The sequence below is a fragment of the Anopheles merus genome, chromosome 3L (genome assembly GCF_017562075.2).
Source record: "Anopheles merus strain MAF chromosome 3L, AmerM5.1, whole genome shotgun sequence".
In the NCBI taxonomy this organism is placed as follows: domain Eukaryota; kingdom Metazoa; phylum Arthropoda; class Insecta; order Diptera; family Culicidae; genus Anopheles; species Anopheles merus.
In genome coordinates, this window is record NC_054085.1 from 26,403,257 (window position 1) to 26,421,816 (window position 18,560).

At 47.4% G+C, this 18,560-nt stretch overlaps 2 protein-coding genes across 2 annotated transcripts; both read right to left on the reverse strand.

Annotated features, from left to right (window-relative positions):
- Positions 1-401: 401 nt before the first annotated feature.
- On the reverse strand, positions 402-6,681 carry LOC121599380 (protein HID1). Its single transcript, XM_041927134.1, has 4 exons — positions 6,201-6,681; positions 4,732-5,793; positions 4,108-4,198; positions 402-3,424 (listed from the first exon to the last, which is right to left on the reverse strand). Exons 1-4 carry the CDS (start codon positions 6,264-6,266, stop codon positions 1,926-1,928), a joined length of 2,718 nt encoding a protein of 905 aa, XP_041783068.1. The 5' UTR covers positions 6,267-6,681; the 3' UTR covers positions 402-1,925.
- Positions 6,682-9,739: 3,058 nt separating this feature from the next.
- LOC121599350 lies at positions 9,740-15,256 on the reverse strand. The gene is made up of 3 exons (XM_041927088.1): positions 14,758-15,256; positions 11,809-11,939; positions 9,740-11,693 (listed from the first exon to the last, which is right to left on the reverse strand). The coding sequence occupies exons 1-3, from the start codon at positions 14,854-14,856 to the stop codon at positions 11,576-11,578; spliced, it is 348 nt and encodes a 115-aa protein (XP_041783022.1). The 5' UTR covers positions 14,857-15,256; the 3' UTR covers positions 9,740-11,575.
- Positions 15,257-18,560: the final 3,304 nt, after the last annotated feature.

Below are 18,560 nucleotides of genomic sequence, written 5' to 3' on the forward strand. Positions count from 1 at the left end.
CAAATTCTGGAAAGGGAATCAAATCCGTTATACGGTTCTGTATGACACGATGTTTAAAATCTTAACATCAGTTTTATAACAACTACTATTGGCATGGATAATCGAGAGCAGCTGTGCTTGCATGCAATCTAACAACATTTGCACACGAGCTCGCTTGCCGACCAAACCTCCCAATAGAGGGCACCACCGTGTTTTGTTTCTAAAAATAGACACACAACGCGAGCGAGAGCGAACGTACGGGGTAGTCTCGCAACCCCCTGTTGCCGATGCACGCACCGCGATGCCGAGAGGAAGCAGTACGAGTTTTAACACACCCTCTTTCGACCGGGAGCGTGGCGTCTCCTGTAACGCGGCTACTCGTGGGTCGGATTACGGACTGATTTGAGGGCGGGAGTCCTGTGTGCTGGACCAGGCCATGTTGACGGGGCGTCCGCACTAAGCTGGCCGTCAATATGGGTGTCACGGAGGAGTCCGAGACATTCAGGTTGGCTAAGGAGAGACACACCGAGCGAGGGGTGAAAACCAGCAGCTAAGAGTCTCCGCGGCAAGCAGTAGTGGGATCGCGTCCCGGAGTGGACTGCCAGTGCCAGCCCGACCAATAAAGTCACACTGTTATCTTTTTGCTGCCGGTTGCTACGGAGAAAAACATTTTAATCATATTTTAAACACATTTACAATTGCTTTTACATCATTTTTCCACATCTGTCACCGTCATTCACGAGTTCAAATCCGGACTAGACCATGCGACTTTTTTTTCATACTCAAATTTAAAACTTATTCAATGAAAAATAAACTAATCTACGAAGACGTGGATCAAATGAAGGCGATTCTCAATATTTTCGTCCATATTAAAACAGGCAAATTGATTGATTTAACACAGTCTTGCCGTGCCAAAGTAAGAGGATGAAATGTGGAACCACCGTGTGGTCCCTTTCGCTCGCACTCACTCGACACGCGCATAAATATTATAAGAGTTTGTGTATATTTTAATATTGTTGTCTGTTTATATGGATTTGATTGGTTTTAAGTTACTTTACGTTCAGCAAATATGTGGTGTTAACCCTAATACGTCCATTTGCACGTCTCCCAGTTTGTTTCATCGCCCGCTCACCCTTGGCCCTTGCGGCTACACACATTTACCCTGACCTTCCTTTAACACACGTCCTGCGCCACGTTCTCCTACATTACCGGGATGCTTTAAAGTTTACACACTTTTGCTTCGCACGAATATGCCGTGCCTATTGTTTTTTTTTTTATCAAAGCCTCTCTTTCTCTTGTACAAAGTTTATAGCGATTATTTTTACTCACGTCGATATAGTTATAAAAGGTGCAGTGATAATAATAATAGCCAAAAAAAAAAGGGAGGAAATGGCGAGAGGAGCACGATTTTATAGAGGATTCAACTACATTAAAGCTCTTCCGGTGTAGTATGCTTATGGGACAACGAAACCGATGCAAACCGTTAAAAAAGGAACGTAGGTTTTAAAAGAATTTTAGGAAGTAGAAGCGAGACTTTCATATACTTAGCGATACATTTTCTAGTTTTGTTTACAGATTATCTTACTTGTTTTAGTTTCTTTTTTCGTTTATCTTGTGTTTAAGATATTCTGAAATGACTTAGACGGAATGGTCGGTCAGATGGGGTCGGGGTAGAAGGGTGAAATAACCCTATCCTCGTTTGCTGCTACTTCATTATTCCTCTACTATCTCTCTCTCTCTCTACACTACATTCTCAAGGCATCTTCATTCTCCTCCAAAACCTTCAGTACTGTAAAGCGAAATGTGTTTAGTAAAGCGTACACACATAGATGAGCATGAAGATGAGTGTGTGAGGATTTTGTGTTTTGTTTTTGTGGTTAGTACGAGGGGGGAAATAAGAAACTTTGCTAGTTTGCTGCTTACCAAACGACGAGCCCACCCGCCATCTAGACGCGCTGTATCTCGAACAGCTTCACCTCCGTGTCGTACCAGACGGCCGGATCGACGTTGCGCAGATAGATCACGCCCCACATGTACGTGCGGAACCAGGCGGTCGTGCCCCCGTTCGCCTGGTACTTGCGGATCAGGATCGGGTGCGGTACCGGCAACAGCCCCACCAGCGTACCGTGCTGCAGAAACTTCAGTATCTCCGACTCGTCGGTAAGGCCCTTGTCGATGCAGATCTTTTCCACCTGGGGTACCAGCACCTGCAGCAGGCGCATGATCGTTTGCAGCGGCAGCTTCGAGCGCCACGACTGCACCCACTCCGGGGTCGGTTGCCACTGCTTCACCTGGTTGCCGTGCACGGGCGCGGGCGTCACCCGCAGGCTGCCGCGCTGCGCGACGGCCCGCCGCAGTGGCGACGGTGTCTTGCTCGACGGCTCGTCCGCACCCTTGCGCGTGGCACCGTTCGCTTCCGGCTCCTCCTCGTCGCTGCCGATGCTCGGCTTGCCCAGCGGCTCGGTACCGTCGCCCCCCACCGTGGGACTGGCGAGATCGGTCGGGTGTGCCGACTCGCGCTCCGTAATTTGGGCCAGATTCGGTGTATCGAGCAGCGTGGCCTTCAGCGTGCCCGGTTCGGCTTCCTGCGCCGGGCGCGAACCTTCCATCGATTCTTCCACGATGTCGCTCCGTGCGTCCTCATCGCCCGTTACGGTACCATGCTCACGCTCACCCGCCGCTCCACCAGCGTCCGGCTCGCGCAAACCGAGCCGCCCGGTGCGTGTCACGATGCTACGGTCCCCCCCTTCCTCACCGCCACTCTCATCGCCACCAGCAGCAGCACCACTGCCCGCTCCGGGCGCCGTAAGGGCGGCTTTCCGCTGCTGATAGTCAGCCGCATCATCATCGTGCCCGGCAAGGCTTCTCGAGCCAGACGGCGCCGACCCATGACTAGAGCCGACCATACGGCCACCGGCACCACCACCGCCAGCACCTCCCTTCCGATTGCTCAGACATCGCGCAATACCGGCGGCATCGGTCGGCAGATTGGCTAGCGCGTGAAACACCTGCCGCTTGCGGATGATCGTGTACACCAGGTTCGAGTTGCCGTCGAACTGGTACTGGATGATGTTGTTGAAGATTTCCAGCAGGAAAAACACGAGGTGATGGTTCGACGGGGCAGTGTACAGGAACCAGGGCGTGCTGAACGCTTCCAGCAGATGGAGGAGCTTGATGCTCGCCACCATCGAGAGCGTCTTCAAGTACGGCGACACGTTCACGAGAATCGTTAGCAGACAGTCGAACAGGGGCTGCAGCCGCTGGTGGCCGGTGGCAATGATTTTGTGAAACACGGTAATGAGCAGATCGGCATGCGTGCCGGTAAACACGGGTATGTCCATCGGGACGGTCGCGGTGTAGGGTTTGTTTAGCCGCACGCCAAAGTTACGCTCGCCGGAAAGCAGCAGCAGTATGAACACGCCGATATGCATCAGGCCAACACGTGCTGAGGGGAGGGGAGTAAAGGATGAAAGCGGGAAAGTATTATTTATTCGTTCAGTTGGTCTTTAGAGGTTTACTTGAATGATGGGAGCTCGGAATCGGACCTACCCGATTCTGATTTTGTGTTCGGAATCAATCCCCGAGCCGATTCTGGTGGTGGAATCGACTCCGGAAACGGCTCCGGAGTCGATTCCGGAGTCGGAGCCGATTCCGGAGTTGAATCCGGAGCCGATTTCGGAGTTGACTTCGGAGCCGATTCCGGAGTTGGAGCCGATTCTGTGATCGAAATCGGCTCCGGAATCGGAATCGACCTGGGAATCGCAATTTGCTCCGAAAACGCAATCAGAATTGACTCCAGAATCGGAATTAGCTCCGGAATGAGAATCAGTTCTTGAATTTAAATAAGAAGTTTCAGAAGCGAAAGCAGTCCGAACACCTCCAAGAGAATGGATCGTTTACAAGTAAATTTTGATTCTTTGCGGCTATCAATACAGAGCATCATTGGACCCAAACGCCTATTCTTATGAAGATGATGAAACCGACTCCGATTTCGAAGCGAATTACGAAACCTATTCCGATTCCGGAGTTAATTCCGGGACCAATTTTGGAGCCTATTCCGAAGCCGATTCCGAAGCCGATTCCGATTCCGAAGAAAACTTCATTTAAACCCATCACTAGTTTACTTACACTGATCAGCGCGCGAATCGTTGAGATGGTAGAGTATCGGCACTAGTATATCCAGCACGTCACTGCTTTTCAGCACAAAGTAGAGGAATTTCTACAAAGATAAAGATAAATAAGTGAAAATTAGTTAATTGTCAATGGAGTTAAAAAGGTTTCGCATGTCAGTAACCCTTCAACAGCACAATAAACAACAAATATAAATTCAAATATAACTATGTTCCAGCAGTACAACTCCGTTTCATGTAAAAAGTATGAAGAATCTTGAAGAACTTTTGAAATTGAGTTCAATGAGTTGAAATCAAATGACGATTCAAAGGATTCAAAAAAAAAATATGAATCTTGAAATCCTTGCAAGTGATATTCAAGTGATGACTCTCGTCATTAGGACCGGTTATCATTTCATTAGAATCTTCCTAACGAGGATACGTATCATTTCATTGTGATGAACTAAATTAACGGATTGATTGATCGAACCTCGCACATATACCTCTTGCGGTATCATACTCTGGTTCACGTACTGTAAGGCAGTGAGCAAAGGTGTCCTGTGACAGTTGACAAATTAAGCATATCTTCAAAATTCCAAATGAAAACTAAACACACAAACAATCGGACGCTGCCCTTATTTACCTTATTGTAGTCACAAATCTTCCAGAAGAACACCAGCAGCTCCTGATGACAGTGCAGCCGCTTGGTCGAGTTCGGCAGATAGCTCTGCACGAGCGGATTGTTGAGCAGCCGGGTCACCCCCTTCAGGATGAACTGAAAATCATCGTCCCGATGGATGCGGGACAGATAGTTGATAAACAGATTGTCCGCGATCGTGCTGTCGTCGTGTATGTACGCCGACGACTGGGCCGGCCCATTGCTCGTGATGTCATGGTCGAGCGTCACGATCAGTATCTGCAGGCACACCTCCACCAGCGGCTCGAGCGTGTCGGTAAACAGCAGATGGTTGTACGGCACCCCGATCCCGACCGGATCGTACGCACAGACCGTGTTCAGCAGCGACGTAAACAGGGGCAGCGCGTGCCGATTGTCCGCGCTGGTGAAGTGCACGATCCACCGGTTCGGCTCGTCGCTCGCCGTCGGCGGACGGTACATCGTCTCGCTGAAGCACGTCAGCAGCAGCTTCAGCAGCTCGGTGCGCCGCGCATCCATGCTGCCGTTGCGCGGCGGCGACTGGGCGAAGCCGACGCCCGCCTCCCAGATGTACTCGCAGCTGTCGATCGAGTTGAGCTCCTCTGCCTTTTCCGGGCCCGATTTGCGGTACCCCACGACGGTAAAGTCGGGACAGAAGAGCAGATCGCAGATCGCATTGAGCAGACTCTGGGCGAGCGGTACCGAGCCGGGCTCCTCCTTCTCGCTGCTGCCGCTGCTGCTGCCGGACGGTAGCGACGACCAGAAGAAGTCCTTCCACTGGACGTCCTCGAACACGTAGGGCAGGATGCGCGTCAGCAGCCGGACACAGTTCAGCACCGTCTGCTGTTCGCCCTGCGTCCGGCAGCTGTTGTCCACTGCGCGGACCATCCGCTCGGTCGCTTTGTAGCAGAGCGTGGCCAGATTCGTCGGCATCACGTCGCGCACCTTGCGTATCTCGTTTGCCGGCACCAGCGCAAACACGTCCTGCACCGGGGTGTTGTGTTCGCACCAGAACTGCTCCCAAAATGCGTCATCACTCGCATCGATCGGCTGTGGGAGGATGGACGTTCCGGTGTGTGCGAGTGTGTGTGTGGGTTTGGGTGTTTGCAACGATAATAAAGACGATGATTGTGATGACGCGGTCCGCGGTTGCGTTGCGCAAATGTGTGGGCGATGACGGCGGTCGGTGGCAGACCGTGCCGAGCGTATGGGGGAAAAGGAGAGAAGAACAGAGAAACATATGTTAGGCCAGTGGGTCAATAAAAGCACACCGTAAAATCAACCGCGTAGCTACCAACAAAAACAAAACTCTACCAGCACGCTTACGTTGCCCTCGAGCTGTGTTCGAACCCGCGAAATGGAAAACTTCTGTAACCTTCCGGCAGGGTACTGTTTTTCCCCTCTCTTTTTGCAACAATTCTTCACCAGCTACAATGTAACACAACATTACACCTCACCTGACTTTTGCTCGTCAGCTGAACGATTGCTTTGCGAAAGTTCAGCTTCGTGTCCGTGTTGCCCATTATGTTGCTGTTGTGGCAGCTCCTTCAGCCACGGACACTGCAATGGTAGAACAATGGCACCCCCTTTCCTAAACTATGCGGCCTCCCTTCGTCATTGGATCACTGGTTCAGCGGGGCAGCAGGAAAAATGACGATTTTTCTTCACACAAAGAGGAAGGGCGGCCAAGCCAATTCTTTCCCGCACTGGGCAGTGTTTTTGTTTCGACCGCTTCCGGCGGCGTACAAAGAATGGGTAAACTTTAACCTACACGGCAAACAAACAACACACCAGGACGGATGTGCTGACCCACAAGGAAAACCGTGCAAAAGTGTGTGGAAATTAACTGGAAAACGGTGAAAAACTATACACTTTGCCAGCAGCAGCGCACGAATACATTGAACACTGGTTTGACGTTGCAGACACAACACGAAGACGGCGGGCCGAACAGTGGGCGACCTCCATGATTGCAAGAGATTTTAATGACGTTTTATAAAAATATGTTTTATTATTTAAAAATAAAATTATTTTAATCAATTAGAGTACATATACAACAAAAAAAACGGCATTAAAAAGCACGTGAAAAAAATAATACGGTAAAATGGCCACCTTACGCAGCACTGAGCAAACATACGGCTCTCTTGGATGATTAGAGGCTGCTTAAGGGCAACATGGAACCACAAAGGAGCTTCGGGACTGACTTAGAAATGAGTTTCTTGTTTCGTTTGATAGATTTAGCTAGATTTAGCGAATACATGCCATGAAATGTAAAAGCAGCCAATTTTTATGATATCCTACTTTCAATTTACGTTTCCGTTCCATTTCTAGCGATGCATAACATCCCTGCGAAGCCCTACAACAGTGCAGAGTGAAACCTATCAAAGCGATTAAAGCTCATCTGGCTGGACAGATGGAGTCACCAGCTTTTTTAGCTATTTTTCAAATGCACCAGATCTTAAGTCGTTTAGACTAGAGTTTACACTTAAAAATCTGGAGTCGACTTTGACCCGACTCCAAAAATTTCAAAACCAACTCTGGAAGGTATTTCGGTCCGACCAGCATTATCCGGAGTCGTCCGGAGTAGTGATGTGCTCTCTGAAGAGCACGCACGACTTGATTCCGTCTTCGACTATTATTAGTCCGATTGTAACTCGTACGGAGTTGTCCGGAGTCTTTTAGATCTGTCTGTCTGTCAAAAGGCTTAAAGAGATTTTGATCCTTATGGAGGAGTTATCCAGAGTCGTCCGGAGTCGGCGGGAGTTGAACGGAGTCGTCCAGAGTCGATCAGAGTCGACCGGAATGGGTCCGAGTCAATTGGAGCCATCTGGTGCAATGTGCAATGTTATCAGGTATTTCATTTCCGTATGTTTTTTGTCATTAACTTTACACTGGCCGACGCTGGCCGACTAGGAACGACTCCGGGCGACTCCGACTATGGGCGAGTCAGGATGACTCCGAACGACTCGGGGCGACTCTGCCTCGGGGCGACTCCGAAAGACTTCGAAACTGTGGGAACGATTGAATTTGTCCGAACGGTTTGATGATTTTCATAAATCGGAGCAGTCTAAATGAGATTGAGTCGTTTAGACCTCGTTTAGTACTCATTTAATACAGTTATTCTGTTGGTGAAATCTGATCACAATTTAGTTTAAAAATATATTTTTAAGAAGGGGCGGTCCAAAGATTCAGTTTTTTTCTTCTAATTAAAAATTAGATAATTAATCTAATTAATCGTGGATTTTTTTTCGTACATAAATATTGTCCATCTGCAGCAATTGCCCTAGCCATATTGTCCAGTGCGCATCAAGTACCTCTCACTTCGCGGCATCCTAAAAGCAACGCCAAGTGCATCGTAGGCCGACATTTTTTCTTGAATGAATTTTTGCACCAATCAACAAAATTGTTATCTATAAAACACTCGTAGTGTCTGTGTTATTCATCCAAATTGCCCAGCCCAGGGAGCATCAGTCCACCGGGAGTCGGCACCCAATCCAATGACCTCGCCACGGGTACACTGATTAGGCCCGGTCCGCGCTGATATTCCAAAACCGAGCGATGTTTTATTATTGATTTTTGCTGCAAACGTACCAGGACAAAGCACGATCGTGCGCCTTATTGCAACTAGCATGACGCAATAGTAGTGCTGGGTAGTGCGACTAACGCACTTTGGTCCTGTGCTTGCAGGCGCTAACTACGTCAATGAAGCACAACGGCGTAGGCATTCTGTACTACACTCGCCGCTGATAGTAGCACTCGCGGATGAGTAGCAGAAGTGGAAACGTTTCACAATATCCCCCGATCATCATCACCATCAGCATCCGTCCCACCGATGCATCGTCATCATCATTATCGGAGCAGGAGAGCGCGAGCCGCACGCGATAGTGACTGATCGATGATGCTATGACACGTCCGTCCAAGCTGTCCATCAAAACCTGGTGTAGCAGCATAACTGGCCGATAGGGCGTTCCGGACGAGCGTAGCACGAGCTTTCTTCTTTTTTGTTTTGTTTCGCTATGTATCGCCAATCGGATGTCCTCCGATTTGTTGACCAAGTCCTGGCACGCGTGAGCTGTACTGCGCCGTCGAAGTAGTACCAATATGGAGAGCGGGCATTAACCAACATTGGAGCATTGGGTTATAATAAGCATTGGGAGTATTGGGTTATAAAGTCATTCAACAAATTCTTGTCGATTTAGGAGCTAAGAACTTGCGGTGATGCTCGAGAGTACCTTGAGCTGGCGAGTAGCAGATGTTCTCAAAATTCAGAATCCTGGAACTTTTGAGCACTGGAACTCCGGAAATTCGCCTAAAAAATCGGTCCCAAATTCTTAACTACCATTCATAAAATAAATCCTCCATCGCGAGTACGGGCGTACGGAGCACAGTACATCAAACAAACGCACTATTCGGGTCAACAATCTGGGTCTGCCTTTCTTATCGTTACGCTAGCACACCCGCAGCACCCAGGCTGGGTGGTCCCGGGGGCAGGATTCTAATCACCGGTCACCGGGGTTGTGGGTTGCGTGATGCTGCCGTGATCGCCGTTTCAAGGCTACGCAATAGGGCACGCGGCATGAATCATCCCATTCTGCGTAGTAAGTATCTCGTGGTGGCGTGGCGGCGACTGCCGTCTACAAACTGTGGAAAAGTTCGAACGCCCCAAACACTGAACTTTACTGGAATTTACTGGAACGCCGGAAGAAGAGCTGTACGCACGTTTTTATGCGATAGATTAGAATGGAGCATACGAATACAGAACCACACACAGAGCGACATTAAAGAAGCAAGTAAGTAGCAAACAAATGGTTGTTTATTTGCGCTGTAGTTTAAAAACAAAGCATCAAATTGTCGATGTAACGGCACAATTATCACCACGTTGTTGTTGATGTCTTCCCCTCCCCAGTTTGCTGGTGATTGTGTATCATTCGGATTTGTGGTTTTGTTTTTGTTCCTGTCGTTACAAAACAAGAATTGGTACAAACGCGACTAGAGCTACTTCTGATTAGGTCTGTTTATTTCATCATTTTGATACTTCTTCACAATTAGTAATCGACCCCTAGAAGTGGATACTGTCCTACTACTGCCTAGGCATTTGCGTTCAGTGATCGTGCTGATCGTTGCATACCGGTTCTGAGCAAAACACTTATTTTGAGTAGCAATACGAACTGTTTTATGTTTCTTTATTATATGTAATTATGGTTTTGCTTGTTGTGTTTTTTTCTTCTTCTTTTAATGGTTGAAAAAAATGTTTCAATACTGTATGTGTATGTAAGCGATACGGATGTATATGTATGGGTGTTTGTGTGTTGTTACACTAATATTGTTTTCCTGAAGGCTGGATGGTGAAACTGAGCGAAACTATGATCATTTCGTAGCGTGCTTATCATTAATTAATTTGCACCGTTTTTCCTTAAGTACGAGTGAAACTTTTTCAAGACAACAGAAACATAGTAAAGTGGGAGCTGAACTGACCGATCGGTACGGGGATCACGTGGATTAGGGGAAGTACGCTATAAAGTGGGTAGAGTCTGTTTTGGGATTTTGGGAGTGCCATGCTTTTCCTATCTATTTTTTTTTTTTCGTGTGCTCCTCTTTTTACAGCAACACAAACATCAGTTTTAAACGTGTAAAGCGAGCAAATAGAAAGAGATTTCTAGAGTTTTGCATGTTTTGTGTTGCGTTTTTACGGGGGAGGGTTTGATTTTTAAAGTATGTTTACATTAATCATACGTCAAACTGTGGGAGTTTTTGCTTGTGCGCATTCTTCGTCGGACGATCGTGCCCTGCAGGCATTTCCGTTTTCTTTACTTTCCCCTTGACGATCGCATACATATGTATATAGTTAATCAAGTCTTTTCCAAAGATTGGGAGGTTTTATTTAACGTCCTTTGTTATAACCACGGACCACCGTACTGCTAACGCTACCGCTTCTCCGATGCTATTTAGCAACTTTTGTTTCGCTCCTCTACTTCTATAGTGTTTTTTCCTCTATTTTAAACGTTCTTCTGAGTCACATTTCGGAGAGAGCTGAGGTTCGGAGTGGGAGCATTAAATGTGTTTTACTTTCTTTTCTTTTTCGGTATGAGACGTATCGGAACAGAGATGTAACTGGAACCGGAACTGGCGGGGCAGATATACAACGTCAATATGACGTCATTTTCTACAAACATATTTGTGTTGGCTGTGTATGAGTTGGGAAGGACCTTTACGGGTTTACTATCTACCACCCAAGCTCTCTCCGAGGTGAGCTACCGAAGTGAGCATATTTTAGGCCTCTAACTTCTAAGCTTAACCGATAAAGAAAGTATAATATAATAATAATAATTAAAAAAAAAACCATGTTCATAAAATGCTAACAGGACGTGCTGATTGGGGTGAATGTTTAAAAAAAAAAGAACATAAGACATATCAGATACGCAACAATGAGTCGTAGATTTGGTTTTTTGTTTTCTGAAGAGATAAACGATTAAACAAGCAAATATAAATAAATTTTAAATATTTTAACCATCAAACTCTTTCGCTTCCTCTCCTTCTTTCGTTGGATGGGTGTTTTTTCAGCTTTCCTGGATTTCGTTTGCTTTCTCCACTATTGAAATCAGCATTTAAACTTTTATAAAGATATTTATGTGGGTGAGTTTGTGTGTGTATGTGTGTGTGTGTGTATAATAATAGTATGGTTAGTGCATTTAGGTGGTGTTACAAGTAATTACACAGTTTGCATACACACTCCCGCATGCGTCCAGGGGTGGCACGGGCCAGCAAACCTGCGGCGTGTTGGCCGTTGGCCGACCGGTGGACATTCGAAGCACACGATCGGATCGCTTTTACCAGCTCAGGACGCGGGCACGGACTTTGCCTTGGCCGGATGCTCCCGGCAGCGGTAGACGTACGCACTGATCGAGACATCGTCGTCCGTTCGGACGCACTGCTTCAACTTCTCGCAGTCACACCTAGCATTAAGGGTAGGAAATGGAATAAAAAATTCAAAGATATTAGGTTAAGATTAGGTTGGACGTGATGTGTAAATATACTCTCAGCACAACATTCAGTGTGCAAAGCACTTACGTATTTTTCATGAAGTTATCGATCGCCCTTGTCGCGGGTGTGTAAACTGCCCACCCGCAAGGTGTGTTACCTTCGCACGTCTTGTTGCTGTGCGTTTGGTTAAACACGGATCGCTCACCACGTGACAGGACCTGTAGAGTAGAGCAAAGCAACATTGATTTAATACCTGCGTGGAACATCTTGGAGATAATCGCATTGGTAATGAAGTGTGTGTGTGTGTGTGTCTTCTTAATACAGCAGAGGCTTCAGACTATACAGAAGTACAGTACTTCTCATCAAGAAAACGATGATAAGATTGAAAACCCCTAGATTAGACCCATCGCGCGGCATAAATGAGTTCAAGCATGTGCATTTGGAAGTCTCGTGCCTTCCACAAACACACACCTCCCCCTATGCTGCCTGGCCAAACCATCCATCGCCACTCACTTCCTGCTTGGACGAGCGCCCTTCTTATCGCGCACCAATAGTACGCAGCAGTTGCGCCGCGCATCAAGAGCATCGGGCGCTGTAACTGCTATAAATCAATATGGTAAACACCCCGGGCGGTCACGGTTCAGATCTATCCGATGCTCAAACGTGCCGCCTCCGTACCGATCGTCCGATCGGTCTGCGACTGATGACGCACGCAAAGGTCCCACCCTTAGATCAAGCGTGATCTTTCGGAATCTGCAGACCCACCATGCAGCGGGGACCTAATGGTCGCGTCTAGCGAATGCCTGCTGCAAGTACGCTCGTCGGGTCTCTCTTCCAAGTGTGCCTATTGAATGCTTCAAAAATCGATGACGCCTAGTTAAAAGGTTTCATATAACATTTAATTTCAGGTGGCGACGTGTTTCAGGTACTCAACCGACCAACGCATGTACCAATGAAACGTGGCATGGCGCGACAACCCGCGTGCCAGGTTGTAAGATGAGCCGCCAGGGGCCACTTATTTGCATACGTACGCGTCGTCGGGGAACAAGACGCCACGACACACATGCACACACACACACACCCAATACAGGATGTAAACAAGTCCACACTCTTCACTTTATGAATGAATGAGTAAACGTGTACTGATAGGGCAGAGCGTGCAGGCTGTCCGCCTTTCTTCATTTTTGTTGGAGTTTTTCTCTCTCTCTCTCTCTTCTATTCGTTACTGCACACTTTCAGGCCCTGTACGAAGGCACTCAAGTCAGTGGGCATAAAATCAAAAAGCTAGTGAACTTGCTAATACGCATAGACACACTCCCACAAGAAAGGGGGGGATGTCTGTAAGAGCCGTGAAGCGAAGAAACGCTCCGTAAGAAGGTTATCAGTTTCTTAGTATGGAATGATGAAAATGTAACAGATGAAGAAGGTTAAAGTCGGTGCGAAAAGAAAAGCACAGCCGGCGATTGGATGGAGAGTTTGGATGCTGTGCAACCAAGTTCGTCAGAATTGGAATCAATTTCGCTTGCGTTCTGGCGGCGCTCAGGTCTCTAATAAGGAATGACACGTTCCCAGAACGCTATCCAATTATTGGTACTGTCTAGCGCAGTCTAGTAGCAGTTCGTTGTCGCGTGGAGCGATTGTCAGTAAGCGATTGGTACTTCTTGGTACTTTGCTGAGGGCGCATCGAGCCAAAGATGTATCAATGCTCTCCTTCATTACCCGCCGTAGAAAAAGAATGAAAGAATGAGATTTTTCTTGGGAAATTTAGAGACATTGGAATTGCTTCGAAAGAAATTGTATTTTCAATCTCCAATGATACACGGAGCATTAGCATGTCGTTTGGAAAGGTATTATACCGACAGAAAGGAAACATTAATTAGCTGTGAAAAGAGCCTCTAATGGTATTAATTCTAGATGCAACCAATTCCGGAAGCTTATTAGCGTGTGTCATGATGATGACCGATAAATACGGTGTTTAACTGCTAATGAAGCCGCGCGAAGGGAAATATTGGAACTCAACGCCGTGCAGCTAATGGTAGCCTGCTATCAGTTGCACCAGATTACGATGGAGCCTCGCCCTTTCTTAGCGCACAACCGTTTCCCGTGCTGGTCCTCGCCCAAGCCCAGATTTCAAGGTTACAATTGCATCAGTTGGTGAAATGATCGCTACCAACTGGTGGTGCTGGCAGCAGCGGCTGTTCCGATGCATTTTGCTGCACCGATGCATCGCAGAGCCACTGATAACATCTTCCCCACAAAGCCGTGGTTTTTTCTTCTTCTTCTTCTTGTTCTTCGCCCCAGGGACCTTGAAGAGGTGGGTCCAATTTCGTGGACGCACCAATTTAGCAATTGAAGTCCCTATTACATAAACCAATTTGCTACCGAAAACTCGGCCCACTAAATGGACAGGAAAGGGCCTGTCCTGTCGGTATGCGTGCGAGAGTGGATGTTTTTTTTTTTTGCCCTGCCCTCTCCGCTTCCGGCGGCTTTTTGAAGTGATCCTCAGGAAATTTCCGACAAGCACCCGAAGAGCGGTGCAGCAAATTGATGAAACATAAGAACGGCCCAACAGCACACACGCACACACCCGTTAAGGGGAGGATTTAATGTTCGCAGTGTGAAAGACGAAACGGTGGTCCGATGGTTTTGGTGGGGGTTTCGGGCGAGAATCAAGAGCGGGGGAGGGGTTTGTTTTGGCTTGGGTCGAATTGGATCATCCTGAAGGTCAGACAAATCGGACGCAACACGCAACGCATATTTCGGCGAGCGATCGCGGGAATGAGGTGGGAAGACAAGTCCGCACCGTGTTATTGGTTATTGCGTTGAAGCCAAAGTCAAGAACATGACCAGGGATACGGACTCCCTGACACAGGGTGGTTCGGTGCTGATGATCGGTTTGGAGATCTTTTCACTTTTCGAAGTATAATTCTGTACGCTCTTTGCTTTGACAGGTGTACTAACTAGTGTCGATGTGATCATGATCACGGCGAGCGAACGTCGTTTGCCTGAAACAAAATGGTTTCCATAGACACTTACCCGTAGCGAAAGCGACGCCTGCCTTGATACGTTCACTGCACTCAGCACGAAAAGCGCCACCAGCACACAGGCACTACACGATATTAGTTTGTGCGCCATTTCTGTACCGTCAACTGTCACTGCGCTTTGGTCGATCTTTTACTGCACGATAGATCGATTGCTCTTGCACCTGCTCGGAGCTCAACTTTCGAGTTTGTCTTTAATGCCGATTGTACGTTACGCTTCCTAGATCAGCTTGAAGACACGAACCAATTGTCTTTTATTCTTCCTCGAGCAAACGGCCTGCCACTGTGTCACACTTGCCGATGCACTTGATGGCTTTTTTCTTTTGTTTGAGAAAGAAACGCACACGATCGCGCCACCAAAGTAGGATGTTTGATACGCTTGGTTAGCGGCCAAAGGGTTTACGAAGCTACCTTGCGAACAGCGCCGGATTTTCCCCCGTCCAAACAGCAACCGTCGGTCTCGATGAAGGGCACACGAATGAGCTTCGTGCGTCCGGATCGGAACAATTTATGCGGGCCCCCGGGTGCTCACCGAAGCTGGCATTCGCGCGCGCACCAGCGCGGGAGCGTAGCCCGTCGGCATGCGTTACGCACGGTCCCGAGAGCACACCCGTTGCGCGCTCTCTGTCTCTCTATCGCTCTCTATCTATCTCTCTCTATCTGTTTTTTTTCCTTTTCGAACAACCGTTTTTTTATTATTGCTTTATTGCAACCCAAGGTGCATAAGGTTGGGAGAAAGAGAGTGAGAGAGAGAGAGAGAGAGAGAGAGAGAGAGAGAGAGAAAGGGCCAGGCATAAGGTCGGGAATTGCTGGGAAGGGTAGGGTACAGAAGGGAAAGAAAAAGCCGACAAAACCGATTTCGTTCATTCACAGTTTCACAAGAAGATTAGAATGCATCGGGGCAAAGCGTGGATGCACCTTCTATCCGGTCGCAGGGGAAGGAGAGGAGTAACGGAGGAACTGGCAGAGACGAGGAGTACAGCAGTACCGGGACGGGCAGGGTGTTTCAGGGGTGTTGTAGCCGCATACCGCACCGCATTTGTGTGCTGTACTGCTCCTGCCTCCTGCCGTTCCTTCGGGCTTGACGGGCTCTTTGGGCATTCCAAACACACGCTAGAATCACGTGCTTGGTTGCACGTGTAGATTGGGTGAGGGCGAGCGCCGGCATAGTACTGTACCGGAGGGATGGATGATTAGGTTTGTGCTAGTGGTCCCAAGCGAGAAGATCGATTGATTGGTCGAGGCGAACAGATAAATGCATTGGTACTGAAAAAAACACAAAACTGAACTAATGGGTTGCTTCGTGTCGTAATGGGATTATCACGCGTATGTGATTAAAATAATACATATATAAACAAATTGACAAATCTTAATAGCTGTCATGATCGTACGATCAGGAGTGATGGGTCATCTGACGAGGGAATACAATTTCGACATCATAGCCTTATCTTTTATATTCGTTTATCTCTGCATTGCTCGCTGAAGCTCGATGGTCTATTGTACAGACCGCTTGACTGCTATCAGCCTGGACTTGGATCGTTTCCCAACCAGACTAGCTTCGTCCAATCTTCATAAACTTTAAATGGATATAAGAAGAGGTGAGGTCTCAGTTATCGTACAATACAATAACAGTATCATCTTGCTTAAAGTATCAGGAATGTTTAGCAACATAAATTCTCATAAAATATTTCCAATAATGTTCCAAACATAACCTCAATTTCACCAAACATTGAACGTAAATTCCGATGGACAAATCAAACATTTCTTGGAAAGATTGTAGTTTTTCGAGGGAGATATGTGATGAATTTATGCCTCTCTGTGAAAGTAATGTAACGTCCGTTTTAAATTTACTGTAAATTATGAACTTCACTAGATTTTTTTTTGTATTTTCCTATTGTTATCCCCAAAAGGTTTGTTTCAGGATGAATGTACGCTTAATCTGAAAGCACATATTTCGCCATACGATCATGACGATCACATTACGATAAAAACTTAGTTAATTTAACGTAATTTGCCGTAATTTAGTCGATTTCTAATAAATCATAAACAAAATAACGAAAAACCCCCGCCTGAGCCACCCGCATTCCAAAATAAAATTCTGAATACCAACCGTATCGTCAATCATGCTCAGCCTGCTCGCTTTTTGCGCGTCGATCGCCGCACGTCCCACTTTTCCCATTGCGTGCAGGCACGCGCGTTTGACCTCTCATAGTACTGCAAGAAAAGTAAAAGAAAAAAAAAATACAATTCTCAAACACAAACACACACCCTGAGCGGCTCGAGTCAACATACGCAATAGGTCACCCACCCCAAAAAATACGCGAACGGTGGCGGGAGCTGACCGCCCCCACTCCCCCCCCCCCGGGCCGACCGGACGGCACAAACCCGAACGCATCAACGGCAAATTAATTTATATCTTTGTTTACGTCCAATTTTAGTTCAATTTTCGACGCCAATTCCAATGCCAATTCGATCGAATGAAAGGTCTGTGAGTCTGTGTCTGTGTGTTTATGCTTTTTGTGTTCGTTGTGCGTACGATCGCTCGTGTATGTGTGCTGATTTGGATTTTAAATGCCCTTTTTCCCCGTCTGCTTCCCTTCTGCCAAACCATGTAGGGCTGTTGCGTGACGCAGGTCGCGTGTTGTTTTGGCGAGCGCGATCTTGTCGATCGGGCGTATGCTGTTTTTTTTCTTTTGCTTATCGCTTCTCGCTTGCTCCGACAGACCCGCTTGTTTTGGTTCTTTTTTGTGTGTTACTCTTACATAGCAGCCAGCACAATGTATAAGGTCTTAAAAATTATGCTACAACTTCCAGCGAGTTCGGGATTTACGTCGCGCATCCACGACGGGCGAGCTTCCTCCATGACTCAGCGTGACCAACACTTCGAGCAGCATGCAGACATGTTTTGGCCATTGCTTCCCAAGCATTCCTGTGTGGTTTCCCCGCGATCAGGGTGGACTGCATGGGGAGCAGTTTAATTTGTGATAATGATAGGAGGTTGCTGCGGACGGTCGGAGACGCGTACACACGATCGAAAACGTGTCCCCTATTGGCCCTTTTTCGCACCGAGCTACGGTGCCGGAGCATGGAAGGACATCAGGGGCGTGCTGTGTTGCTGGTAAATGCGCAATAACATACCAATTATCAGACAACTTTCGATGGAATTCGATTGTTCGCCTCAATTCCATGCTCGATCGGTTGTGAACGGTAGTGTTGTGCTGCTTTCGGTGTTAGGACTCAAATCAAACTTCTCAAACTTTGGAATTAGTACATTGCTTGGAGGACTGGGATATACTTTATGTAGATATGTTTAAGCAGTAATGGATTGTGTATGACGTACAATATACATGAATGTCTATTGTACCTATCATTGCGAATCTCAACGTCCCATAATCTCTTGCGATGCACCAACTCACTGACGTCATCGTTATAGAAGTCATCGTGCATTGCTTTGTTCCAGATTTGCACAGTGTTTTGAAATATACTGCCATCGCCCTGGGAGCATCATTGAATTACGCCTTTAGCGCTACATCGATTACCGGCAGCATCTGCTAATGCCCAAAGTTCGCAGGAAATACGCATCACCTATCAGTTCGGCGCATCAATTGATCGGTACGCATCAAACGCAACTCCGCCGCAGGATCCACCGATCCCCAACACCTATCCGGTTCGGACTTTGGACGCAATTTCGGATCGGTGGTGTCTTCAAGCGACGCGATATGCATGAATTTCCCGCGGCAATCAAATCAATTGCCGATTTTTGTTCCCACCCGGGTAGGCGTATTGCTTGTTGTTTTC